The 14,987-nt window shown below is 36.3% G+C and overlaps 1 protein-coding gene across 1 annotated transcript; it reads right to left on the bottom strand.

Annotated features, from left to right (window-relative positions):
* Nucleotides 1–1,852: 1,852 nt before the first annotated feature.
* Nucleotides 1,853–14,359, bottom strand: LOC142541067 (putative galactinol--sucrose galactosyltransferase 2). The gene is made up of 14 exons (XM_075647607.1): nucleotides 13,809–14,359; nucleotides 7,009–7,271; nucleotides 6,474–6,564; nucleotides 6,329–6,377; nucleotides 6,164–6,255; nucleotides 5,965–6,072; nucleotides 4,433–4,552; nucleotides 3,932–4,342; nucleotides 3,710–3,851; nucleotides 3,268–3,335; nucleotides 3,011–3,145; nucleotides 2,717–2,943; nucleotides 2,403–2,491; nucleotides 1,853–2,321 (listed from the first exon to the last, which is right to left on the bottom strand). The coding sequence occupies exons 1-14, from the start codon at nucleotides 14,285–14,287 to the stop codon at nucleotides 2,040–2,042; spliced, it is 2,556 nt and encodes an 851-aa protein (XP_075503722.1). The 5' UTR covers nucleotides 14,288–14,359; the 3' UTR covers nucleotides 1,853–2,039.
* Between the last annotated feature and the right edge of the window lie 628 nt (nucleotides 14,360–14,987).

The raw sequence follows: 14,987 nt of genomic DNA, 5'->3' as shown, positions 1-14,987 counted from the left end.
TAATACCAAATCCATAATTCCCCACAGAAACCTGGCGTCAAAATAGTTAGCCCAATTATACAGATAAACCAATTGTCCATCCTTTGGTTTCTAGGGTACCAAATCATACAAAGCAAGGAATAGAATTGCAAGTCAATCACGACGACAAACAATATTCAAGGAATCGAGAAACACTGAGTAATGATTCAAGAAAAGGGAAGAGGAAAATACCCATGACCGTAGAGAGTGAAATTGGTCACCCCGAGAAATCCACTGATTCAGGCGCAGCAAATGAGGAAGTCGGCATGGGCATGGGTTGCGCGGGATGAGCATCGGCGCCAAGAGGAGTGTCTAAAATTGACATAGCGGCTGCCAAGGGACGACCCAAGCCGAGTGGGGAGTTCACCTGTTCCGAGGGAGATAGACCAGCGCCCATTCGATAGCCCATCAACGACCCAGAGACAGCAAGGAACGGATTAGGGCCGGTAGCCGAGCCAGCGAATGCGACGGGCGGCGAAGTGGAGACGGCAGTGGAGACACGCGAAGCGCCCGCGGTGTTCGACTCAGTTGGGCGCGTCGGAGATGATTCCTGAGCCATCGTGAAATCTTCAACAACTACGGTGTATAGGAGTCGACGGCGGAAGCGAGACGAATGGATTCCAAGTAACAGCGCGCTTCCTCACTAACAGAGGAGAGAAATCAAACGAAGATCAGGGAGCGCCGAAGCGGGAAGAAGAGAAAGGGCCGAAATTGGGGATTTGAATTTGAGAAGAAATCGGCTGTGAAGAAATCCAACGGAGAATTGGGCTCGGCCCAAAGTTGCTAGCCCACTTCACGATAAATGCTTGTGGGCCGCTCCAAATAAACAAAATGGACTTGGCTTACATACAAGCATTTTGGCCCGTGCGGGAGGCAATTGTTTGGGCTAAAAATAATTAATTATACAAGTTCATTTTAATTAGAAGCCCAATTAATTTATACAAGCCCATAACGGAATAATTCTTATCAATTCAAAACTGAGCGCGGAAAAGGTAGAAGAATGTGGATGGAAAGATAGAGATCGTGGCATGAAAAGCGGGGAACGTGGTTCATGGGGGAGTGGAGAGAAACGTCCCGTTGCTAGGAAGAAAAGAGATGGGCAAACACAACAGAGAAGGACACACAACTCAACTCAGCAAAAACTTGCAAAATACTCTTTGCTAAAAATTCAATCTTCAAGCACTAGTTTTTTAGCGTTCCAGTATAATTTCTAGCACTCTATCGTTTTAGATTTCAACAACTTTATATTTAAATTTCTACAGTTTATTGAAAATATAAATAATGTCAGGGATTTATTTCTCAAATTCCAATAGTTTTCTTTATTTTGGCATTGCATTTGTTTTAGGATATTAGAACCGACGATCAAATTTAGGATTCGATTTCGCTTGTTTTTAGAAGTTAGATTTTATCATTTTCACACAAATCGGTACAACTTCGCACATGGCACGCCCGCAAATCAAATATTGTGCAAACATGCTCATATTGTTTTCAAGTTCTTATAATTGATTATCTTTGTTCTTTTGGTTACACTAGCAACTGCAAAATAAAAAAGTTGAAATTCACCAAAAATAGATTTCGTAAATCTACCATGTCACGAGAAAATATCAATTAATTGGTTATATTATCAATTAAAAATAAAATTATTGAATAATTTGATTGATATTTATCTCTAATAATCTAAGATGAATCTTTTTTAATGATAATTTTGTATATGTTTAATCTTATTTCTCAATTATATAATATATATTGCCCATTGTTTAGATTTTATATTATCTTTAATATACTGATTTAATTCAAAAAAATTGTTAGGAGCATAAAAAAATTTGAACGCACGTTGTGACGTAAACACATCTTTTTAAAGTTAAACTCAGACCTAAAGTTGTTAGTGTCGACCCTGACACGATGCTTCTTTTTCTTGCCAGTGTGGCTGCATGTAGTAGAGTAACTTTTGAATGCTAAACAATGGAACCAGATCTTGTGCTAAATATTATATTTTCCGATAAATATTTTATGAAATAGAACTAATACATTATCTTTATATCCCTCAGTCGGCATTCACCTTCAAGATTAATCACCAGTAATCCGTTATCCAGGTCGTAAATGAATTCTTCTTGCTTGCTGTCAACTGTACATTGACTCGGTTTCTCAGTAGAATAAACACCGAAGCGCCCACAACCCCATGCTTCAATACTTACAATATGCTTCGAAGGTTCTGTGATGAAACTAATACTTTCGTTTGCACCTCCAGAGTTATACATGTCAATCAATCCAAGCGGAGCCAAGTGAAGAGTTTCACTGAAAACCTGCTCGGACACCAATAACAAGATCAATAGGCAACAATCAAACACAACATAATTCTCTTTATATGATAGCGCTTTACTTACCCTTATCGGGGAGATCGTAAATACTTCACACTCGAGTGTGCCTAACGACACTTCAACTTTATCTTCTTTTGGCAATCTAGTAAGAGATCCTACAATGCGATAACGTTTGTAATTTGAGGTATGGGTTCGTCATTGGATTAAATGCAACATTAAGATTATCAGATAACAAAATTTACCAAGCTATATGCTCTGTGAGCCTATGTGGCCAACAACTCTTAAAATTAAATTCCACAACATTTAAAAATTGAGTTACAGACACTGCCGATTATACGTAGAGCGACAGATGATGCTATCATACAAGTAGTAATAGTTACCTGTATGAAAATCAAACACAGCACAGTCTCCACAGCAATTTTCATCAGTAACTTCATAAAGATAATCAATATCAAGAGGGGAAACATGGCCTGAAAGATTTAGAGATTTAGCTGATGTGATGGGGTTGTATTCCGGTCCACCTTTTAGCGACCAATTTCCGGCTCCTTGGCAATTAAAAACCCCGATTACACCAGATAACTTATTCAAGTTCCATATCTTCATTAGACTGCCCATGTCGATGAAATTAAGTCATCTACTAATCCAAATACAAAACTGAAATTTTTCGTTCTAACCTTTTGCCGTCCATGACTGTGTCTACAAATAAGCAATCTCGTGTCGGTCGTCCAGCATACCTAGCCCTTAATATCGAGCCATCTGGCAATACCAGCTTCTTAAGTATTTTAAAGTCGTGCCTTCCTGGTTTGTCACTACAATAGTGAAAAAAATCCTAGTATATGAATTTCTTATATATTATAACAAACAAAATTTTATGCCAGAGAAAAAGGGTTACAAAGGCACATCAAGCTATATGTTTAAAAGTATAACTTACCTTACATAGACTGGACATCCACCCAACGCTCTAGCCGCACCGTGAAACTCAGCTGCATAATGTTCGCTCTAAAATGATGGAATAAAAAAAATTATAACAGATTATCAATCATACAGAGGCACTCCTAGAATTTCATACAACAGGGCACAGATAATGGAAATTTTTTTCCAGGGGGTGGGGGAGGATGGTTTCCTATATTTGGGTAGGTAAAAAATAAAGGAAAAAAAAATTAATCGAATGCAGGAGGGGAGAGTGATAGTGTAATACCACGCTGCCAAGTCCGATCCTGGTTATATTAACCTAAAAGTTTGTGGACAACTAGTTCTGTTGGTCACTGAATGAATTTACACCTTAATTTACAAGATATTAGCTTTGTTGCAACCTCTTGGTAAAAAAAGGTATCGGTGCAATCAAAATTGTTTTGTACTAAAATCTTATGTACCTGGAACATGTCCCAATCTGGAACCACGATCTCTCCAAGAAGAAGGCTGTTGAAGGCTATAGAAGCCACATGGACTGTTTGAAAAGTCGGTTCTCGGGGCATGAAATCTTCTGATGCTCTTGCAGTTGCGCTTCTCCATGAACTTAAAGTCCGCTGTGAAAAAAAACACTAAGCTCCAAAGTAATACAAATTGCCAATAAAATTTAGGAAGAGAGGTCAAACCTGTAGATAGAGTCGGTGTTCAGACTCATGCAGCAAATTAAGTTATTTTCTTTAAAATTTCTAGCAACCGACTCCTCCAAGGCTTGTTGGTATTGTCGGGTGAGGGACACTCGTCCACCGAATCCCATACCTAGTGTCTCAATTAGATTTTGTACATCTACTTTTACTCCATCAATACCACAACTTGACAGGTAACAATGGAAATCATTAAAAAAGTCGTAAATTCTGTAAGGATCTATGAGCCCAACACCATATTTTTCCAAACTGTCCATGGCAATATCTCGAAAATTTCCAATATTTCCAGGAGACTGGATCGGATATATCATTTTGGGATGGTACTTCTTCATTTTTTCTGAAGAAGGAAGGACGCCTCCCCAGTAACCAACGATAGCATGCCAAACATATACAAATCTAGAACAGATATTGGCATGTTATTAGCATTTGTGCCATAATTACTAATACTTTGAGCTCAAAATCAGAAATTTTAGCATAGCCGCTTACTTCAGACCATATTTTTCTTTGAAGAATTTGACCATTTCATGCAGATTATTGCATGAAATATCTACTCCCATGCTCATAAACTTGGAGCTTTCCCTGAAATCAACTAGTCTGCTGGCAAATCTGCAAATCACCAAATTATATCACATAAATACATGGGAACAATCCTATGAGCTACCTACATGGCAGCAAGAACGAAAAGTGAAGCTTGTCTACTGTTTAGATATTTAAGTTGCACCAGAGGGGTGATCACGCTGTGGTTCAGACGGTTTCTTCGCAAAATTCAAACCGAACTGCCTTCTCTGGTTCTGTTTGAAATATATTTGTTAATCACATTCAATTATTTAAAAATAAGCGGTTAGACAGTTCTTTTTAACAAAGAGAGAATAACTACCAAGTAAAACAAATAATAAGTTCTTAGTACGATATAACAAAAAAACTAAATTGATATAAAAATAGTAGATAAACTTAGAATGTCTTTCGAATATAAAATATAGCCCAAATTATAAAAAAATAAAATTATATAAAAAACCATTCTATTATTAATTTTTAATTCTTCAACATGATACTAATTTGTATTTTGAAGCGTTATTATAATCATTGCTATTAGATATACTAATGTCTAATGCGAGCAAAACTTTTGAAATTATAATAAATATAAAAAAAATTAAAATTATGTAAAACAATTAAAATATAAAATTTTAATTCTTCAATATTTTTTACTTTATAATTTGTGTTTTTTAGCGTTATTATTATCATTGTTATTAGATATAGGTAGTGTTTGCAAGAACTTATTTTAAGTGTTTCTCAATTTCTACATACAATTTCCAAACATTTCATTAACTAGAAGGTTAGAAACACTTAAAATAAAATTTTGCAAACAACATCATACTAATGTCTAATGCAAACCGAACTTTGAATTTAAAATAAATTGTGTAGAGAATATATAAAAAAAAATTTTATGGATGTTATATCTATTTGAATATAGCAAAATATTTACATTATTATTGAATAATTTTTTTGCATCATAGAAATAGAGTGGAATATGACTTATGATTGGTAAATATTTGAAATTTTACATATTCAAATTTGAAAACAATATGTCAACCCTAAGGTTGGAGCCTGTTGCACCCTACAAAATGTGGGATCTTCAATTTAATAAATTGCGTAAAATTAGGTCAAAATTGCACTAAGAATGTTTCTAAATATTTTGAAATTTTGTTTTTTTACTAGTTGCTTTAGGTTAATACAAATCAAGTAATGTACAACTATATCATAAATAATAAAAAATAATTACTTTAATTGTGTGGTAGGGTCAGTGCGGTTTTTTATTCAAATTGTAACCACACCACATTAAGTGGTGCGGTGTGGATTTGTTTTCCAATCGCGGTTTTATTTAATAAATTTAAAATGGCAGTGTGGTCAGTGGCGCCGTTCGTTTCGGGCGGTTTTTAAAAAACTTTGATCAGCCCAGTGAGGTTAAAATTTTTGTTAATCCTTTTTTAACTAGGAACGATTCCAAAATAAGAACTTACTGTGATCCTGAAGGCAAAGGCTCTCCGTCCTTCTCAAACTCATTTATTGTATCTTGCCATCCATCATCAATTATCAAATATTTGGGTGGGCAACCTCCCTCACTAAAACTGTTTGAGCCACAAAGATTTAATTTCATATAAGGGAATGAACAAGTTAATACTTTTCATAAGATATTTACGTCTGAAACTTTCAGTGTACCTCTCGAGCCCAGCTTTAATGCCCAGTGGATTGACATCTTTATAGAAAGCATCCCAGGTGCACCAACCAAACCAATCCAAATGAGCAGGTCTCTAACAATAAAAAGCACAATATAAGATACAAAACAAGGATTTTAAGGTGATCGGAAAAGTGACCTATTTGTACCTTCTTATGCTTAACATGAGTGAAGGTACCTTGATGCCCCTCCAATATCCTGCACATGAAGCCACGAGATCCTAAGTTAACATGAAACAATAACTAACAATCATACTAAATGCTGAAACGAATGACAATAGATTCGGTTAGATACTTGATGGAATCCTTCATGAGCTCAAAAGGATTATCCCCTGAATTTATAAAGACAGTTTTTGATACACTGTTGGTTTCGGTGCAAGCATCTCCTGAATAAAAAGACACTACAAATATCAAAACATAAATTGAAAAATAGAAAGGTATTGACTTGTAAAATTTGCAAGCTCCATAAGAAATCAAATAATATAATATGATTCAGAATTGATCATATTAAAATTTACGACATACCTTCTATATGATTCATTGTTAGCAAAGTTTTCTTCCACAATAATCCCAATATTATTTAACTTATCTAAACAAGTGAAGATGATATTCAAAACTAAGCGAGATTAATATAGTTTTAGCCATCGGGGTATAGTACCGTGGATGTAGGCACTCATGAATTGATCACATAAATTCTACATCACATTATTTTTTATGTTCCTTATATTGTACTAATTCAAAATCGAACTAAATTAAAAAAGGATAGGATAAACGTAAACACTTGATTTGAGCTTCACAAGTTTCGAAATGGGCCAACGGGGTTACTTTACCACTTTCAACACAGAACTGGAGCTCATTTGCCGATGTCCCTTGCAGAGTTGCACGAAATTGTCCTTCCACTACCGGCAAAAACAACACGTAGAAACTATATCCTACAAATCGTCTGGATGAATTACCATCAGAGACAGCAGACTTTTCAGTCACTTCCAAAAGCAGCATTTGAGTTTCAATGGGGACATCACTTCCTGAACTTCCGAACCGAGGTATCATCCACCAAATTTTGTGTCTGAAGAGACACAAAAACTTGTATTCTCTGCAACATTTATGCAGCTGGCATCAAAAGAAACCAACAAGACTTTCACAAAACCAACAGAGCAGAAAAAGTGATTCGATACTAACATAGTCAAGAAGCCTGGATTATTAATAAAAGAAACACAAACTACTCAAATTTGACTCAATTTTCACTAGACGCAGCTTACTTCTCATATTAACAAACTAATATACTTCACAACATCAAGACTATAATTAATACACCAGTACTCAGTTTTCTCTGGAACGAAAAGAAATTAGTAAACTTCACAACTTCTGATACCCAGAAAGATGATACAAAGAATAGGCACAAATGATTGTCACAGAAAGAAAAATATTTTCTTGCCAGAATCCGAGCTACCTCGTACTGTCGTACGATTAGGACAGAGGCCAAGGTACAGATATTAAAACACTTAAACAGCCCACGTAAAATAAGTAAAAATAACAAGACATTATGATATATTCTCCCCTGAAATAGAAATATTTTTTTAAAAAAATGAAATAAACCTGAAAAACTGGAAACCAGAATCAAACGAGGAAACAACCAAAGAGCAAGAAATTAGAAATCATAAATTTTTCACACACATTTGTAGAACTTGGAGGGTATTGGGCTGAAAAATGAGAAAGCCCAATAAGTTTGAGTGAAGAAGTACTTGGTAAAAGAATTGGCATAAAGAAACAAGAAGCCCAAATCGGAAATTGGATATAACGGTTAGGGATTAACATTCTGGACAGATCTTCATCAACTTCAAAGAGGCTTCAAGAGATACCGAAAAGAGAAACGAGTGATACAATCAAAAGCCAGAAGCATACAGAATACACATTACAAATAGAGAGGAAAGGAAGGAAAGAGATCAAGGGAATTAAGCATCGATTGAGTCTTGTAAAGTTTCGTTGTGATTTGTATACTGTGTATTGTAATTGCTCTGGTGATCAATAAAGTGCGACTGTTTTCTCCGTGGACGTAGGTCTTGAAAGAGGCCGAAACACGTAATCTTGTTGTGTACTGTGATTGAGCTTGTGTTCGTGAGTAAGTTGATTGTGCAAGTTCTCGGTCAAAGTCTCTGTGTTGTTCTTGCGTGTGGTTCATCAGACTTGGTTACAAAGAGTGCACAAACAAGATCAAATTAGTGTGGCTTAAACACTGGTGAAGAGTCCATTGAGCATAACAAATAGCGTCGTCTGTGGGAAAAATCATATTGGGAACGATGAAGTGTGATATTGAAAAGTTTACAGGGAAGAACGAGTTCTCCTTGTGCAGAATCAGAATGAGAGCTAAGGGCTTTCCCATTTTTCAGCCCAACACCCTCCAAGTCCAATAATAGTGAATTGGCATAAAGAAACAACAAGCCCAAATCGGAAATTGGATATAACGGTTAGGGGATTAACCTACTGGAAAGATCTTCATCATCTTCAAAGAGGCTTCAAGAGATACCGAAAAGAGAAACGAGTGATACAATCAAAAGCCAGAAGCATACAGAATACACACTGCAAATAGAGAGGAAAGGAAGGAAAGAGATCAAGGGAATTAAGCTTTGATTGAGTCTTGAAAAGTTTCGTTGTGATTTGTATACTATGTATTGTAATTGCTCTGGTGATCAATAAAGTGCGACTGTTTTCTCCGTGGATGTAGGTCTTGAAAGAGGCCGAAACACGTAATCTTGTTGTGTATGGTGACTGAGCTTGTGTGCCTTTGTAAGTTGATTGTGCAAGTTCTTGGTCAAAGTCTCTGTGTAGTTGTTGCGAATGGTTCATCAGTCTTGGTTACAAAGAGTGCACAAACAAGATCAAATTAGTGTGGCTTAAACACTGGTGAAGAGCCCATTGAGCATAACAAGTGGCGCCGTCTGTGGGAAAAGGCATATCAATGGGAACGATGAAGTGTGATATTGAAAATTTTACAGGGAAGAATGACCTCTCCTTGTGGAGAATCAGAATGAGAGCCATACTAATCCAACAAGATCTCCTTGAAGCGCTCAAGAAGAAGGAGGACATGCTAAATATGACCAAGTCCTCAGCAAATGGGTTGTATCTGAAACAGAGGCTCTACTCTTTCAAGATCAAGGAAGATCAGAGTCTTGAAGATCAAATTGAAGAATTTATCAAGATTCTAGATGATATTGAAAATATTGAGATTAAACTAGAAGATGAGAACAAGGCTCTTATACTCCTGAATGCATCGCCGAGAACCTATGAACACTTCAAGGATGCGATCTTATATGGCAGAGAACAATCAATTACACTTGAGGAAGTTCAATCTGCAATAAGACCCAAGCAATTACAGAAGAAGATCGCATCAGGCACTGAATCCTCAGGAAAAGTCCTAATTGACTAGGGGAAGGCCAGAAAAGAGAACACCAAAATTTAAAAGAGGAAGATCGAGATCCAAGAGCCAAATGAAACTCAATTGCTTCATCTATCACAAAGAAGGTCATTTCAAAAGAAATTGCCCTGAGAGGAATAGGTGGAAACAATAGAAGTCTTCAGATAATGGTGAAGCATCAGTGGTATCTGATGGTTATGAGTCAGCTCAAGCCCTTGTGATTACAAAGGAAGACTCGAATACCTACTGGATTCTAGATTCAGGGTGTTTGTTCCACATGTGCCCAAATAGGTCATGGTTTGAAGAACTAACGGATGTTGATGAAGGACTAGTGCTAGGAAACAACAAAGCTTGTAGGATTAAAGGATAGGGCACTGTTAGGATAAGAATGCATGATGGGGTGGATGGACTCTTAAAGAGTGTAAGGTTTGTACCTGAGTTGAAAAGGAATCTGATATCATTAGGTACATTGAATTCAAGAGGTTACACATTCAAGTTTGAGAAAGGGATTATGAAAGTAATGAAAGGGTGGGTCACTGGTAGTAATGAAGGCAATGATCAAAAACTCCCTGTACCTCATGTTAGGAAATACACTGATTGGTGGAACTGCAGTAGCCTATGTAGCACGGATACCTTAAAAAAAAAAATTTTGAAGTATCGGATACGGATACGACACGGATACGGATACGACACGCGGATACGCGTGTCGGATACCACAAAATCCGTATCGTTGACTTTGTTTAGGGTTGACCAGCCGGATACGTTTTGGACACGGCGAGGACACGTCATGGATACGGCATGGATACGTTTTTCGGATACGTTTGGGCAAAATTGCAAATATTTAAAAGTTTTAGGGGTTAATTAAAAAAATTAAAATTTCTAGGGACTAAAGAAAAATAATTTAAAATAAATCTGGATGGGCTTTTAAATCCATAAATACATTTGTCCGTCTCTTTCATTCCATTTCTATAATTTTTACTTTTCAATACAAAATTTATATAAATATATATAATATTTATATATATTTTAATGAATGTCGTATCCTAGCCGTATCATGTCTAATATTTTCAAAATTTGATGTGTCGCCGTATCGTATTCGATACGATACTCGTACCCGTATCCATGGAACATAGGCAGTAGCACACAAATAAGAAGACAAGACAAACTTGTGGCATCAAAGACTTGGACATTTGAGTGAGAAAGGGCTCCAAGAGTTGTCCAAACAGAGGCTGCTAGGTGATGGGAAAATCCAGATGATGGGACTCTATGAATATTGTGTTTTGGGAAAATCCAGACGAGTTAGTTTTTCAAAGGCAAAACATATCACCACAAGACCTCTAGAGTACATGTACTCAGACATATGAGTTTCTTCAAGAACAGCCACACATGGGGGAGGAAGATATTTTATGACAACCACAGATGATTTCACAAGAAGGATATGGACTTTCACATTGAAAATCAAAGATGAGGTTGCTGCAAGATTTAAAGAATGGCTATTGACAGTGGAAAACAAAACTGATCAAATAATAAAACACAGGACTAATAATGGACTTGAGTATCTATCAGATCAGTTTAACAAGTTGTGCAAGTAAAAAGCATCACCCGACATAGGACAGTGGCAGGAACACCCCAACAGAATGGGATTGCAGAAAGAATGAAAAGAACTTTATTGTAAAGGGTAAGGTGCATGATTCTAAGTGCAAATTTACCTAAGACATTATGGGGTGAAGCACTTTCTACTGCCTGTTATTTAATCAACAGGTGTCCAACAAGCTCCATAAGTTTTAAGACACCTATGGATGCATGGAATGGTAGACCAGCTGATTATAAAGGTTTAAAAGTATTTGGATGTCTTGCTTATGCACATGTAAAAAAAGATAAGCTAGATTCACGAGCCTTGAGGTGTATATTCATTGATTATCCTAAAGGTATTCAGTGTTCTAAATGACGGTCGAGGCGGCCGCCTAGGCACCGCCTATGAATGAGGCGGGTGTTTTAGGCGGCCCAAACTATACGGCGTTGGGGAGGCGGGTCGAGGCGGCGAGCAGGCAGGCGATGCACTCAAGACTTTTAAGTTGTAGTAAACAATTTTAAAAATCTATTCAACATTTTTAAAAACCTAGTCAACAAGTTTAAAAACTTAGTCAATAATTTTAAAAACATAGTCAAAGTCAACTAATTTTAAATATCAAAACCCTAGCACACCCTCACTTTCTTTACTGCCGCCCGCCGCCGCCGCCGATTGCATATGTAGATGATTTGGAAGATTAGTTATGTTCAGTCTACTACTTGTTCTAATGATGGATAATTGATTGAAACTTTGAAATTTAAACTTAGTTTTTTGGTAAAAATAATTATATTACTTTGTTAGCATAATAGCATCAATATGATGATAAATATTTATTAATTACACATTATCTACATGATATTATATTTTATGCTTAAACATTATTTAATTGCACATTTTACATAAAAAATGATGACTATTTGTGATTATATTGCATGATTAACTATTAAAAAAATTACTTAAAAAAATTCAACCACCTAGGCGGTCACCGACCGCCCCGCCACCGCCTCTCACCATTTACAACCTTGAAGGTATTAAAGGACTATAAGGTGTGGAACCTGGAAACATCAGGACCAAGATGCTTTAACACAAGGAATGTTGTGTTTGATGAGTCAAAAGTGGGATATGCTCTGAAGGAAAATAAACCAGAAGGTGAAGTTGTGGTGTGTGAGTAATCACAAGTCGAGATGGAGCCTAAACAGAATACTCAACTGAATGATTATGAAACTCAAACTGATTCAGAGGATGACACAACGAGATCATCAGTAGGAGTGGAACCAAATGAAAATATAAGAACATACACGTTGGTCTGGGACAGACAAAGGAGACAAGTTAAGCCACCAAAGAAGTATGGACATGTTGATTTAACATGATATGCACTGTCAATAGTTGAACAGGTGGAGACCTTGGAACCTACATCTTACAAGGAAGTTGTGGTCAGCCAACAAAGAAATAAATGGATGAAGGCCATGGACGAGGAGATGGATTCAGTAAAGAAAAATGAGACTTGGAAATTAGTTGATAAACCCAAGGATCAAAGAATATTAGGTTGCAAATGGATTTACAAACTCAAGGACTCCAATCCAGGAACTGAGAAACAAAAATACAAGGCAAGGTTGGTTGCCAAGGGCTACTCTCAATAAAATCTATTCTCCAGTGGTAAGCATAGCTCAATAAGATTAATCATTGCTTTGGTCACTCAGTTTGATTTAAAATTACATCAACTTGATGTTAAAACAGCATTTTGCATGGAGAGCTTGAGGAAACAATCTTTAAGCTTTATGGAGCAACCAAAGGGGTATGTCAATAAAGAAAATCAAGGCAAGGTCTGTCTACTAAAGAAGTCTCTTTATGGCCAAAAACAAAGCCCTTGACAGAAGAAAACCCTGTAGATATCCTAATTAAAGCACTGCCTCAAACTAAGTTCAGACATTGTTTGAACTTAGTAAATGCAGGGGAGATCAAGTGAAGCTTGCAAGGAAGAGAAGCAGCCGATCTTTAGAGAAAAGGTGGAGATTGTAGAATGGGTTTCTCTATTATTGGACTTGGAGGGTATTGGGCTGAAAAATGGGAAAGCCCAATAAGTTTGAGTGAGGAAGGAACTGGTAAAAGAATTGGCATAAAGAAACCAGAAGCCCAAATCGGAAATCAGATATAACGGTTAGGAGACTAACCTTCTGGACAGATCTTCTTCATCATCTTCAAAGAGGCTTCAAGAGATACCGAAAAGAGAAACGAGTGGTACAATCAAAAGGCAGAAGCATACTGAGTACACATTACAAATAGAGAGAAAAGGAAGGAAAGAGATCAAGGGAATTAAGCCTTGATTGAGTCTTGTAAATTTTCGTTGTGATTTGTATATTGTGTAATGTAATTGCTCCGGTGATCAATAAAGTGCGACTGTGTTCTCCGTGAACGTAGTTCTTGAAAGAGGCCGAACCACATAATCTTGTTGTTTACTGTGATTGAGCTTGTGTGCGTGAGTAAGTTGATTGTGCAAGTTCTCGGTCAGTCTCTGTGTAGTTCTTACATATGGTTCATCAGTTTTGATTACAAAGAATGCACAAACAAGATCAAATTAATGTGGCTTAAACACTGGTGAAGAATCCATTGAGCATAACAACATTAAAAGAAATCAAAACATAACTTACTGCAGAATTCCAATAGGAAAAACATGACGCGAGCTGGGTATACTAGAAATGGCACCAAGATATACAGCAGAAGTTGATGAAGTAGAAGACGATAAATCATCAGTCACCGGATAAACGGCGACGTTCGAGGGAACACCCTTCAACAGGACCTTCCCGTTTACTATGAGGAAACCTTCCTTCATGCATGGCAGCGCATTTTTCACTTTCATTTGAGCCTCACCCTTTGAGGGTTCTCTCGTGGTCTCAGAAAAAGTAGCATCGTTTTTTAAATCCCGGCTACCATTTTTTCCACAAGATGAAAATTTGGGTGCAGAAAACCTAAGTCTATAAATTGGGTTTCTTGGAATTGTGGGTTTGAAATGATGAGCAGATGTAAGAATAGAGACACACACAGACGAAGAATTTAAGGGATGTAATTTTCTTAGAAAACGCTTGCTGAGAGATCTGGTTCCGCCGCTATAAACTGTGTTGTGTGCCATTGGAGGAGTGATAATGTAGAGAGTTGGAAAACAAAGCGACTCTGTTCCAGAAAATGGTTGTGTTCGTGCTAGAAGTCGGCACGTGTTCTTAGGTTTGGTTTGGTTTGGTTGGTTCGGTTTTTTACAAAAATCGTTTGATTATTTTGGTTTTGTTAATTTGGGTTCTACAAGACTATAACTGTTTGAACAAAAAAATCTGTGATGATTTTGTATTTGGATTTTTATGAAAAACATATTATTTATAAGAGACTTAATCTTGTTTGAATTTGTCATTAAAACATCATATTTTATCTTAGTTAAATCCTTAAATGTAGAGTATAATAAATATACTAATTAAATAATAATCGACTAAAAATTAACGAAAACATTATTAATCGACTAAATATCATTTCATAAAATATATAATCTAAAAAAATATAAAACTAAAATTGCTATTCTAATTATAATTTGATTTTTTTATTCGATTTTGGCATATATGATTTGAAGCTGAACTATATAAACTTCGTGTTCGATTTTGACATATATAATCTATTTTTTTTAATAATGCTTTTTAAAGATGCCTTTTTACTTGTTATTCAATTAATTATTTTGTATTTTTCTGTGTACAGGATATGGGACATAACCTCAAACATGAAATATTTATGTCAAGTGAATTGTAAGTCATCGATCTAATAATAATGTTTAAGACTTTAGCAATAAC

This window comes from Primulina tabacum, chromosome 3 (genome assembly GCF_025594145.1).
Source record: "Primulina tabacum isolate GXHZ01 chromosome 3, ASM2559414v2, whole genome shotgun sequence".
Classification (NCBI taxonomy): Eukaryota; Viridiplantae; Streptophyta; class Magnoliopsida; order Lamiales; family Gesneriaceae; genus Primulina; species Primulina tabacum.
This window is presented reverse-complemented; position numbering and strand designations above follow the sequence as displayed.

Excerpts from the sequence above, each read along its gene's own strand:
- LOC142541067 (XM_075647607.1), bottom strand. The coding sequence starts at position 14,287 with ATGGCACACAACACAGTTTATAGCGGCGGAACCAGATCTCTCAGCAAG. Across the intron at positions 4,553-5,964 it reads CCTTTGCCTTCAGGATCACA|ATTTGCCAGCAGACTAGTTG; the intron begins GTAAGTTCTTAT and ends GGTGATTTGCAG. Across the intron at positions 2,322-2,402 it reads TTACGATCTCCCCGATAAGG|GTTTTCAGTGAAACTCTTCA; the intron begins GTAAGTAAAGCG and ends GTGTCCGAGCAG.